Source organism: Melopsittacus undulatus, chromosome 2, assembly GCF_012275295.1.
Source record: "Melopsittacus undulatus isolate bMelUnd1 chromosome 2, bMelUnd1.mat.Z, whole genome shotgun sequence".
Classification (NCBI taxonomy): Eukaryota; Metazoa; Chordata; class Aves; order Psittaciformes; family Psittaculidae; genus Melopsittacus; species Melopsittacus undulatus.
The window spans coordinates 100,928,620-100,940,736 of record NC_047528.1 but is presented as its reverse complement, the minus strand read 5'-3'; the positions used below and the strand labels follow the sequence as shown (position 1 = coordinate 100,940,736).

General features: G+C 41.3%; 1 protein-coding gene across 5 annotated transcripts in view; it reads left to right on the top strand.

The window, feature by feature from the left end:
* GRAMD1C (GRAM domain containing 1C) overlaps window positions 1–12,117 on the top strand; it is a 53,089-nt gene that overhangs the window by 19,583 nt on the left and 21,389 nt on the right. For all 5 annotated transcript variants that reach the window (XM_034071808.1, XM_034071802.1, XM_034071793.1 and 2 more), the window contains exons 4-7: window positions 1,678–1,781; window positions 3,419–3,514; window positions 4,566–4,646; window positions 11,066–11,184. In XM_034071808.1, the coding sequence (XP_033927699.1) occupies window positions 1,678–1,781; window positions 3,419–3,514; window positions 4,566–4,646; window positions 11,066–11,184 (400 nt within the window). The remainder of the gene's footprint in view (window positions 1–1,677; window positions 1,782–3,418; window positions 3,515–4,565; window positions 4,647–11,065; window positions 11,185–12,117) is intronic.

Sequence of the window (12,117 nt, the reverse complement as noted above, 5' to 3'; positions counted from 1 at the left end):
AGAACAAGGCGGCAGAGACTGTCAAACTATAGTGCATAACTACTTGGCATCAAAATGTTCCTTTTGAGCTCCCTGTTATACTCCACTGCAGAATTCAGAGAAGGTAAGCCTGTAACCCTACCTCCTTTGCATGCAGTGATGCACCTTATTTCTCTTTTATAACTTGCCTTGCAGGTAAGTCTGCCTATGTTGCCCAAGCTTTGTGTAACAAATGTACTGTCCCAGAATTGGGATTTGTTTTAATACAAGGGTGGTATTGTTTAATGTTCACCTCTTAAGATATCTTTAAGGAAGTGAATACTGGAAGGTTGTCAGTATATGTTTCCAGTTTGCAGTGAATTCCTTCCAGATTAATGGAAGATAAATTTGTGCAAGACAGCTCTGAAATTGTTAACCACCTGCATCCTTTCCAGCCTTAGAAGGAAGCAGTTTTCCTCTGAAATGCCTTGTGCATTTTAAAAATACTTGAATACAGTACAGAAGTGAAACAGAAGAAAGGGTTATTACTTTATAGCATTGTTTTGGTGTGGCTCCTGCAAGAGGATTGATACAGAAAGGCATGGAGCAAACTGAAGCACAGGTTCAGTAAACAGACTGCCTAGGATTTGGAGAAAGATTTAGTGATGGGCTAATCTCAATAATGTAGGACCTGCTCCATCAGAAGCAAAGTCATTGCTTTGTATACATGGTGGAGTTTTTTACCCTATAAAAAGCAGTGCTTCTTTGGAAGGACTTTTTGAGTCCTCTAAGCAAAGGGTTTTCCTTCCAAAACAAAAATTCTGTCTTGGACACTAGCAGATACATTGCTTCTCAAAATAACAAAACTCTTTGATACCTCTAAAGTTATAATCAATAACATCCTGCTTGAATAGGTTCATTTTCTATACATAAGGTAGCCTTCATTAGGCTTTAGCTGCCAAAAGGATGTCTTGAGTTTCTAGCAGTCGTACTTCTTAAAATTCCTTTTGATTCTTCAGGGTCTGAAATTATGTAACTTGAGAGGTTTGGTTTTTTTTTAAATGCATCAAAATCCTCTGGCCTGGTTCTTAATTAGCAGGTATCTAATGATGGGTAATTGTGTTCTAGATGAAATCTGTTTCTCAATAGGGATGTTTCAGCCACAGGCAGTATCATAATAAGAATGACAGTCAGCTTCTGAAAATATCTTGTGCCTGAGGAACTGAGTAGCTTCAAGCTGTCTTTGAGTGTCTCACTTTGCAGATAGTTTTAGCTAGAGACTAGAATCTGTTTAGTGGAAAATTAGTATCTTACGAACTACTGTTATGTAGGAGTTGACAGTAGATACACTGTTATACTATAAACATGTTTGTGTATTCTGTTGTTTAGGCACTTTGAAGTTTGACTTATGAGTGCCTCTCCTGTGTACTTCTGATCTTGCCTGATACCTCTTCTCTGAAAATACAGGGTAATGCACAGGGGGATTAATATGGAATACTGTCCTCACACAGACATTTCCATCAGCCCTGGCATTGGTGTGCTCCCGGAAAAATGATCTGGATGTGAATCAGTACAAGTCTGCCTCCACAGATTTCTTGAAGAGTGAAAGAAATAGCTTTCTATTTGTATTGTAATACCCTTATCTCATTTTAAGTTAACATGTTTGGGACAACTGAGCTGCATTAAGTGAGTAAGCTTGTTCTTGTTCTCTATACATAGATTATGCGTGTGCACTCCAGAAGGATATCCTGCTGCAAGGACGTTTGTATCTCTCTGAAAACTGGCTCTGTTTCCACAGCAACATTTTCCGATGGGAGACCACAGTAAGATCTCTTGGCTTGCTTGAATCCTTGAATCCCACCTCTTTGTCCTGTACAATCAGGATATGATTCCCTCAAATCTTGCCTTGTAAATCTCATGCTAGTAACTTTGCACTGGAAAGATAGAGCTTCCACCCCTGAGTGGAAATGCAGATCTGTTGCTCCATAAAATGAGAATAACATTGGAGATGAGAATGCTGAAATAAGCCAACTCCATCAGTCACGCAGGAAGGTGTTCAGGAGTTATGCTGAAGCTGACCTCTTACATTTCTGAGTGGCAGTTTGCCTCTCCTTACTAAGGAGAGTTGTCCTATAAAGGGATGTAACATGAATGTTTTCCTGTAAAACCAGGAGCATGGTACAGTACATGGTGTTGCCCTGTTCAAGAACTCTTCAGCGTTAAACCTTACTTGGTTTAGTCTGGTGTAAATATCAACCTAAGAACAGCTAAAAAGAATCTATAAATGACCTTGGCAAGTTCTTGTGTTGTGGTGTGTAGCTTTTGAACAGTATGAGGAAAAGTAGGTATTTGTGACATTGGCCCTCTATCCAGTTAGGTTAATGAGTTAAAATCTTTCATTCAAGCAATTTTTGCATATGATGGAGAAATAGCATAAAGCACTGAATGAGAAAAGGAAAGTAACTAGTTAATAGGTGATAGAGATGTGTCAATGTTCTGCAGCTGTAAGACTGCTCCTACCTTAATCACTGAATTCTCCTATGTGCGCTCTGAAGTACACAGGACTGACAACAAATAGCTTGTGTACTGAAGACAATGAGGAGGTGCAGAAATGTTTAACTGAAAAACAAGCTTAATTTCATCAGATACATTTTGCAATTTAATGTTTTTCATTGTAGACTTGAGATTTAAAAAAAATCCCTTTGAAATCATACCCTTGAATATCTATCTATCTATCTATCTATATGAGCTATTCAAAGACTGATTTTTTCAGCCAAAGTAGCATATATCCTGGTAACCTGTTCCTGCCTGCCTAGCAGAGTGATATCCTGTGCGATATCATAAGGCAATCTGAGCCTATTAGCTACAATGGTAGAGCTAAGTTTTGGGACCTCCTTAGCAGGCTGTGTTGATGCAGAGAGAAAGAGGACCTTCTGCACACACAGGAAAAATCAGGATTCCACTGCTCTACTCTACAGAAACATTTAGAATACTAATATGTAAGGCAAACACACCCAAGCAGGAAGATTTCCTTGCAGTGTCTGGACTGCAAATAAACCTCTGTGAAAATGGACTAGATTGTCTGTCATCTGATTTATGTCCTACCTTATGTATAGCATACTGATTGGGGTGGGCTTTCAGATCTGTGCTTTGTGGCTGGGATTTAAGGCTGGGATTGTGCCTTAATCCTTGAGTATTGCTGGATGAATGGAGGGAAAGAAGAAAGAGCTACTTGCTTCTCTAGTCTAATATGAAAGGAGATTAGTCTTAAGTCATTATAACTTGCTTCTACTTTGGAATGCTTGCTGTTAGCAAGTTGAGACAGTAATTGACTTTGTGATCTCAACTAAATTGCATCCCAGGGCTTGGAGTTAGAGCGAGTTCTTCTTGCATGTTCTGTGACTTCATAAATTTTCAGTTTTAAGTTATTTGTAATGTCATTAAATCTCTTTCTGCTTAGATTTCTATTGCCTTGAAGGATATCACTTTCATGACAAAGGAGAAGACTGCTCGGCTCATTCCAAATGCCATACAAATAGCAACAAAAGGAGAGAAGGTGAAAACCTGCATTGTGATGTGTTGGGTTTTGGTTGGTTTTTGTTTTTTTTTTTTTGTTTGTTTTATATTTTAGTTGGGTTTTTTTTTTATTTAATTGCAATGTCCAGGGCAGAGCACTTGTAGTTTTAAATCCAATCACATTTAAAGATTTGATCACCAGGCTTGGTGATCTAGTCCCTGTACATATTAGCTTGACAATTCAACCTAGAATTCCCTAGAATCCCAGAAAGTAACAGAGTTTTTGTCCCATTGGTTCTCAAAGGAAAACTGTTTTAAAGTTCAGAGCATGACTTTAAAAATGTGCATCTTCCAGACTGCAAAAATTTCAAATTCACTAGGTTTAAAGTGTCCCTGGAATTTCAGAAAACTGTTGAAAACAAAAGGGATGATGTCGTGGAGAAATCCACTCATAGAGAGTGTCATTTTTTGTGCTGGGAAATGTAGGTGTTGTGTATCTATTTGGGAAAACTGAAGTGCAGTCTTCTTCCAGTATTTGTCTGCTCTCTCTCAATTTATTAACTTCAGTCATCAAGGAAGATAAACCTCTTTCTCTGCTGAACAAACATTCAAATGGGAAAGATTTTAATACTGCAAATGATGCATTGCATTTGATCTCCTATTTTAATTATTTTGATTTCATATCTCCTTATATGAAAAGATTCATGAAAGTAATATATGGTAGAAGGATGGAAAAGGCTGTGGCCTGCAAGAAATAGGTATACGCAACTCTGATTTGTTCCACATCCTATTTAAAAATGGGAGAAAGATGTAGCTGTGTAGTTAGTTGGGGGGAGCTCTTCCTTTATGCCAGAGATACAAGAGCAAATGTCTTTATATACTAATGGGAAACTAACTTTTACTTACTGAAAGTGATTAAAAAGTGTGGAGTGTGAGGAATGGCAACCCAGGTTGTTGAATGTGAGAGGATAATGCTGTTGCTGAAAACCTTAGTTTATTCAAGACAAGGAAGGATTCTGAGTTTGTTGAAAATACCTACAAGTGAGCTTTTATTTTATTTTAAACAAGTAAACACTTTGTTTTTCCTGCAGTTTTTCTTCACATCGTTCAGTGCAAGAGACAGAAGCTACCTCAGTATCTTTCGCTTATGGCAGAATGTGTTGCTAGATAAGGTAAGCTTGTAAGTGTGGGTGCCAGTGGTTAAGTAACAAAATAATATTTTTCTAATGTACGAAGACATATCTTTGCAGGATAAGAAGCTGTCCTTAAGAAGTTAGATTTTTCCTTCTCATACTGCCACCTACAACTTTGCTGTTGATGGAGTATTTTGTCTTTGAAGATAGGTTGCATGCTTTTCTTCACTACCAACTCAAGCAGATATTACTAAATTGGCATGCATTTGCTTAGCATTTTTAATGGCTAATTTGTGATCAACAAGGCAAGAGACTTTTTCACTGGAAGCTTTTTATCTTTTTGAGGAAAAAGCCTAAAGTCACCTTCTCAGATAACTTAGTTGAACCTTTGCCAACCAACTCATTACAACTCCCCTGACCTTGAATAAATGCAGTAAAGGCAGGCTGTATGAGATGGAAGTGTATTTTGGCAACTTCTGTTAGTTAGTTTGATTTATATTGCAATTTGTGAATACTTAATCTTCTTTCTAAAAATGTCCCAACAGTTTTGCAGAGCATCACTAAGTAATGCAATTTTTGTAAACCAATTCCTTCCTGTTTACAGCTCCTGTTGTTTAAATATTTCAACACAGTTGCAAATGAGCACTGAAATATCCATATATAACTGTGGGTTGCAGTGGTCCCCAAAGGCTTAAAGCTGTTGTACTGCTTAACTGTAGTGCCCACAGAAGTTTTTTCAGTTGGGTTTTTTTTTGGGGGGAGGGTGGGAGGTTGGTTTTTTTTTGTTCGTTTTTTGTTAGGTGAATTCTGGGGCAGATTAGAGGCACTTTTTGTCAAACAAAAGCTGGAAATAAAGGAAAGTGCCATTTAAGGCAAAACTAATGTTTCCTGCAAATCTCTTATCTCTTGTATTAAATACTATTTTATTGTAACATCCCAATTATCTTGTCTTGAATCCAGCAGCTGGTGCTGCAAAACCCACAATGCGCTATGTCATCTTTTGACTGGAATGTGCAACTGGAAACCATCCTTGTTTTCTTTTGTTAAGCATAGTTTGTCAGGAATGGCAATTATGCAGTTGTTTAGTTCATGGTGCTGGAGGGTGAATGTATGGGCATTCAGGTATACAAACCTATCCAAGGGAGTGGACCAGAGGCAGCAAGCTTTCTGCTGCTCAGTGTTAGTTTTTCCCCTGCGTTTGTTCTCTTTGACACTGAAATGAGTGTCACGTTAGAAACAATTTTTCACTTCAGAGCAGTAACTGAAGGATAGATGTGAAAGTAGAAGTCATGGACTGCATGTAATATGAGATTAATTAAGCCAGAGAGTTTTAAGGACCAGTAGCTTGGGACCTCATCTTATTCTTTATATCACATCTTGCTACTAGCATTACTTGCATCTCACTAAAGTGCACTGAAAGATAAGTCTGATGCAAATTTTTGCTTGGGGTTCTCAGTTGTAAGGTAGAGCATTGCTATGAGGTGTAGGGCTTTTAATGTAGTATGCTTGGGGCTGCTTACTGAAACAGGATTTCTGTTGGGTTGAGCTCCTACTTCTGCAGTGCAGTAGTGACTTCTGATTCTCTGCTAGAATGTTTGAATCACCTGTCAGCCTGCTTTGTGATTCCTCATGACTTTGTTGCTTAACCAAACTGTATCAATGCATAGAGGGGCACTGAGGAGTTGAAAGTAGAAAGTGAAGTTGCCAGAGCTGGATCTGACATGGCTACAGTGACAGCTGTCCACTGACCCGTTGCTAAAAGAAAGCCCTTGGTGCATCTGAGCATTTTTGCTGCTTTTTCCCTATCACCCTATGACAGGGACAGAATATGTTTGAAAGACATGTCTGAAGCTCTGGCATGGTATGCAATGTCCTAAGTAGGTGAAGCCTGGGTTCTGGGCTCCGTGGTCACAGGGATCCTGCCAGAATCTGTAAAGCTTGTGACAAAACCCCCCAGATCTCACCCTGGAACCAGTTTGAAAAGGAACTGGTTTTAACATTTCTTCCATGAAGAGCTAAGTAATCAAAGCCTATGGATAAAGTAGTTATTATCTGAAGTGCATCTGCTAGACCTGGAAATGAAATCCATCCAACTGTTAAATTCTGAAATAAAGTCATTCTGGTGTCACCAGAAGTATCACTGGATACAGTGCTGGTTTGCACCGCCATCTGATGATAAATAATCCCCAGTTTGCACGATTCACATCCAGGGGGTTGGATTTGTCTTTACTTCAAACCATGTTTGTGCAGAGATAATTCTCAGTCACTGGCATTGGCCTTTTCAATGTGTTCTGGGCATAGATTTTGTGTTACGAGGTTTTTGAAGAGTGACCTATATCTTTTAGGGGGATACTCCTTGAGCTTTTGCTGCTTGCAGAACTTGTTGGTAGGGTCAGCATGCCTTTTCCCAGATCTCCATCTTGTGGCCATTCTGCCTTGCACTTTTAAAGTATCACACGACCTAGAAAGCTGAACAAGTAGTCTTCTGTGGAGTCTGCCTTTCTATTAGAAATTACTTGCATTATGTATGAAAAACAGTAAAGGATTACATGCTATTCCATGCCTAAGCTTGCTCTGGCCATCAAGATGCTCTCCTCCAGCTTTGTGTCACTGTTCTCCTAGGACTGCTGGTCTTCTTAGCTGGGCTGTAGCTCTCTAGCTCAAAGCTTCTCCTCTGGATCTTGCTCTGAGTAACAATACTGTGTGCATTTGGCACCCTTCAGCGTTGTTTCCTCGGGGAACCAGTGAGTACCTCCCCCTTAAGATGGTCCTTTCTTAGGCTATTTTATTTTAAATGTCCATGTAAAGACGTTTCAATGAAAAATCCACTTATTTTTCTCTAGTCCTATTGCAAAATGTGCTCAGTGAGTCACTTAGGCTTGCATTTGGGTTTTTTATTTAAATGCTCCTGGCTGAAGGGGAGGCATCATGGAAAATAAGGAGTTGTTAATGTAGGTCTGGAAGAGACATGACACCGGTTTTGATAAAACAGATAGCTGCTTCCACATTCATTGTGGCTTTCAATAATACATCAGTTTATAAAATCAGCCAAAATTCCCATTTTGCAACAGGCTTTCCAGATTGGTTAAACAAGTTTACTAATGGCTGCTATTGACAGTAAGAGCAGTGCCATTTAGACTTTTGCTTAATTTTGCTAAAGCTTTTGGGTGTCAAATATCCACCCAGTTTAAGGGAGAAGGAACAAATTAAAATCTAATTAGGCAGGTCATTCAAATCCCAAACAAACACAGCACTCCTTATTTCTAATGGAACAAGATCTTAACTTAATCAGTCTGACTTCCCATGAGTCCTCTTCGTTAGAGCTGGATTTATTTTCCTATTGTTCTTATGCATTGCTGGGTAGAGATTTGCACTTGTCTCCAGAGACATTGTAGCAGGTAAGTCTAGAGGTGTGAGAAGGGACCAGAATTTCTGATGAGCTGGGCTTCTTGTGGCAACATCTACCAGGACAGCAGTTCTGCCTTCTCCAGCAGCTTCTCGGGGAGGGTTGTGAAAAAAAGGTGTTTGTTTGCACCTTTGCGTGCAAGGAGGGGTCTTCTGGAGATCTAAAAGGGCTTGACTTGATTCTGACCTTCACGTTTGGGCAGTTGGAGGGGGGGAGCTGGCTGTTTCACTCACCAGCCCTTTGACAGACTTCTGTGTCGGAGTTGCCTGGTGTGAATGTGATGTGTGGTGGGGGTTTTTCTCTTGAGGTAAACCTGTACTGAGTGTCCTGTTCTTATTTCTGCATGTCTGGAGGGGCTAAAAATCAGCAGCTTTGCTTATGTCAGTGATATTCCATAGTATCACTTGTGCAATGCCACAACTTTGTATAGAGTGAAACAAAGGATTGATGTTTTTTGCTCCTGGTTGAAAAGACAAAACTGTGTGTCCCAGCTGCTTCTTGTAGTCTTTGTTTTTGTATAGAAAAGGAACTGAGGAAAAACCCAGCATAGGCCATCCCCTCCGGTGGGCAAAGTAATTCATGTTTAGGTGCAGCCTTTCAAGCTTCAGAGCTTCTCAAAACCACGCTCTCAGAAGCAGAAGTCTGACCCAGAAAATTTGTGCCCTTCTTGCCTTCAGAAATTTTGCTTTATTGTACTGGAAAGGATGTCTGGTTTGATCTTGGGCTGTGACCATTAAGAACTTAGTATATCTAGCTGAGCTAGGAATAATTGAGTGCAAGAATCCTGTTTTAGAAGCAGAAGTTGGTAACATTGACTTTAGAGAACCACAGGAAACAGCTTTATAGATTCCTAAAATGCATAGCTGAAAAGATTCTGTGCTTTCCTCAAATCATTCAGCCCATTGTGCAAGGGTAGCCTAATGTGCTCACACATTGGTGCAGACTGTGCTGATGAATTTCGTTAGTGACATTAGCTGTTTCCCTGTTATTTTCTTATGACTGGAAATAAAGGTACTGTCAATAATGGGCATGGGAAGTGAAAGGGGCTTTGTTTCTGCCCTTTAATTTCTGGTTGCAAGGTGTGCTATCTAAACATGCACTTCAGTCTTATTCCCAAAGCATGTAATGCCTGCTCCTGGGTTTAGTCACTTAAGGGGAACAACTGTAGGTAGTTGTGTTTGGCTATGAATTTACTACTCCAAAAGACAGTGTGCCTGGGGAAAGCAAGGCAGCTGTGTGTTGCTGCATATGTTTTTAGCACTGTGGAACGAACCCCCATGGCAGAGGCAGGCATTAGTTGGTATGACCCTTGCTTTCTATGTGTGTGTTTTGTGTTTTAGTGTTTCCTTTGTCCTGGGTAGGATTAAATACCTTGAATTTGATCACTGCCCATAAGATGCTTGTGCCAGCTGCGTTCTGAAAAGACCAAAACTTTGTTGTGCTGCAGAACACCCGGGGGAAAGCCCCTCTTCCAGGGCTGCCGTGTTCCGGTGCGGGCTGGGCTTGCCCTGACCGCGCACGTTTCACCCCTGTTTTTTGCGGAGGAACAGTGTCCCTCTCGATGCAGCGGGGGTCCCGCATGGAGCCGGGGCACAGCGGCACCCTGGGCCGGCGCCTCCACAGTGCCCGGCTCCCCCCGCGCTGGGAGCCGCTGCCGCCGGGCGGTCGGGAGGGGAGGTGGTAGTGGGGGGGCTGTCCTCGGGCGGGCCTCGCTGCCGAGCAGGAAGTGGGAGCGCGGCGGCACCGGGAGAGGCCGAGGGTGACCCGGGACGGGAGCGGAGAGGAGGGAAGAGCCAGGTCTGTGGCGGAGGGGCTGGCGGCAGGGGTGCCGCAGGCAGGGGAGCTGGGGGGGGGAGAGCGGCCCGGTGAGTGTGAGTGTGTGTGTGCGTGTGTGTGTGCGCTGCTCGCTGTGTAACTGCGGGTACTGTAACACTCCACAGGTGGAAGCGGGGAGGGGATCACTTAAAAACGCTTTAAATAATGCATGGGCATTTAATGCGATCATTTCATGCACATAGTAAGCAGTACTTGTGTAACTGCCTGATTAGCACTGTGCTGTTCCCTTGATCCATATGGATTGTGGCTGAGGCACATTTTCCAGGATGATGTCTCTCTTTTAAGATTGCTGGTATTGCTCTCTGAGCTCTGCTAAATCCCAGAACCTTACCTTCTGTCTCTTTTTCTTTTTCTTTTTTTCTTTTTTGTTTGTTGTTTCCGTGTTTTTTATAGCCCTTTACATCCGAAGTGGACTTTGAAACCTTTGAAACTGGTTGCTTACTTTGCCGATATGAGTTTGTCCCACTTCCTAACTTTCCCGATGACTTGAGGGAACTTAAGTATGTCCCAGTACCTATGGTAATTCATGGAGCAGGGCAGAGATCATACAGAGAAAGAGAAGAGTAGCTAGTGGTGAGTCAAGGTAATAATGTTACTGAGCTAAAGCAACTTTTCTTTAAAGGGAGTTCTGGTGGTGTTTCAAAGTGAGGCTCTCCTGTCCCATCTTGGCAATGTGGATAGCTGGTGGTGGACCTAGACAGATGGTAGTGACTGAAACGCTAACTTCTCACCATTCATTAGGTGTTCTGAGCATCCTGAGGAACAGGCATGTGTCTATTAAGGAGTTTGTCCAAGATCAAAGAGGAAGTCCTGACTGTCTACTAGTTACTGGTCTTGTGCTGTACTGAGTGAAATGCAAGAGACACTGAATTTCGCAAACACTGTGAAAACAGTGGTGGCACGTGAAGAAGCAAGTAATGGGTACAAGTGCGTGTTTCCTGAAGTAACAATTTTTCTTGTGTCTGACTTTTCTGGTTAAGAAGTGGGTTTAGGAATATGGTTTCTGTGTTTTCCCAAACAGTGGTTTGGGAATATGAAGTAGACAGGAGTACAGTTCCCCAAAATGCTGAAATCCAATCTTGAAATGTGATACCTAAATGCCTTCAGTCCTTGTCAGAATTGAGGTTAAAGGCTGTGGTGTAACTCAGACTTCTGGTTTACCTCCTGTACCTTATTGTCCCATACAGTAGTTCTTGACTAGCCTGCTTTATTTCAGAGGCTGACCAAGCAGGAATTCTGGCAGCTGGTGCACCAGAGCTATGGCTCTGAGCTGGGCCTGAACAGTGAGGAGATGGAGAGCTTCCACTCATCGTCTGAGGACAACGGGCAGTCTCGGTAAGGAGAGGCTATAAAGCTTATTGAAGTACTCTGGGAGAAACAGTGTCCTGTTTCTTAGAAATTCTGTTTCCGAAGTGTTGCTGTAGCCTTGCTTGCTGGTAAGGTTAAGCCTGTAGTAAAAGGATGCAAAGAACCAAACTGCATAAACTGATCATCCATAAAAACTTAGTCGTGTTCATTGTCTAAAAGGCAGGAGCATAGCTGAGGCGCTTAGAGAAGGGAGATTTGAAGACCTCGTTCACCTTGGAACTGCTTGGGGATACCAGCAGGATAGCTGAAATAGCAACCTTTTATCATTAAGATATCTAGTCAGGGTCTGTATGCTCTTCAACAACATGGAAGGGCTGAATGGAATGGAGCTACACATGGTGTTCAGACACTTTCTGCTGTACAGACTGAAACACTTGTTTTTCTTCTGATTTCTGAGGTATTAGCTTATTTTTGTGTTGTCCTCATCTTGAATTAGGAAGCTGGAATAATCTAACTGTATGTGGATTATTTCTTTTAAAGTGGTTACCTGGACTTATGAACTGCCAGTGTCAATCTAATAATGTGGCTATAATTTCTGTGTCTGTATGTAAATGGCTCTACAAAACCGAACAATGTAATTTATGTCTCTTTTCAACAGTCTTATCTGAGTATGTTTGCTAGAAAATGAAAAAAAAAAAAAAACCCAACCCAAAACAAGTTAATTGCAAGTTTTTTTCTTTTTTTCCCCCTGTAATAAAAATTGCAACTCTGGAATTAGGGGGGCAGGGGAAAAACATCTTAAATTTTCTTAAAACCTTTTATTTCCAAGTTTGTTCTTGGCTATCTCTATTTCCTCCTTTTCTACAGCATGCACTCTGTGATTCACCTGTACTTGGTTTTGCTAACTTTGTGGTCAGAAGCTGAATATTCTGAGAGGTGGTTAGCATGGGGAAAATAGCT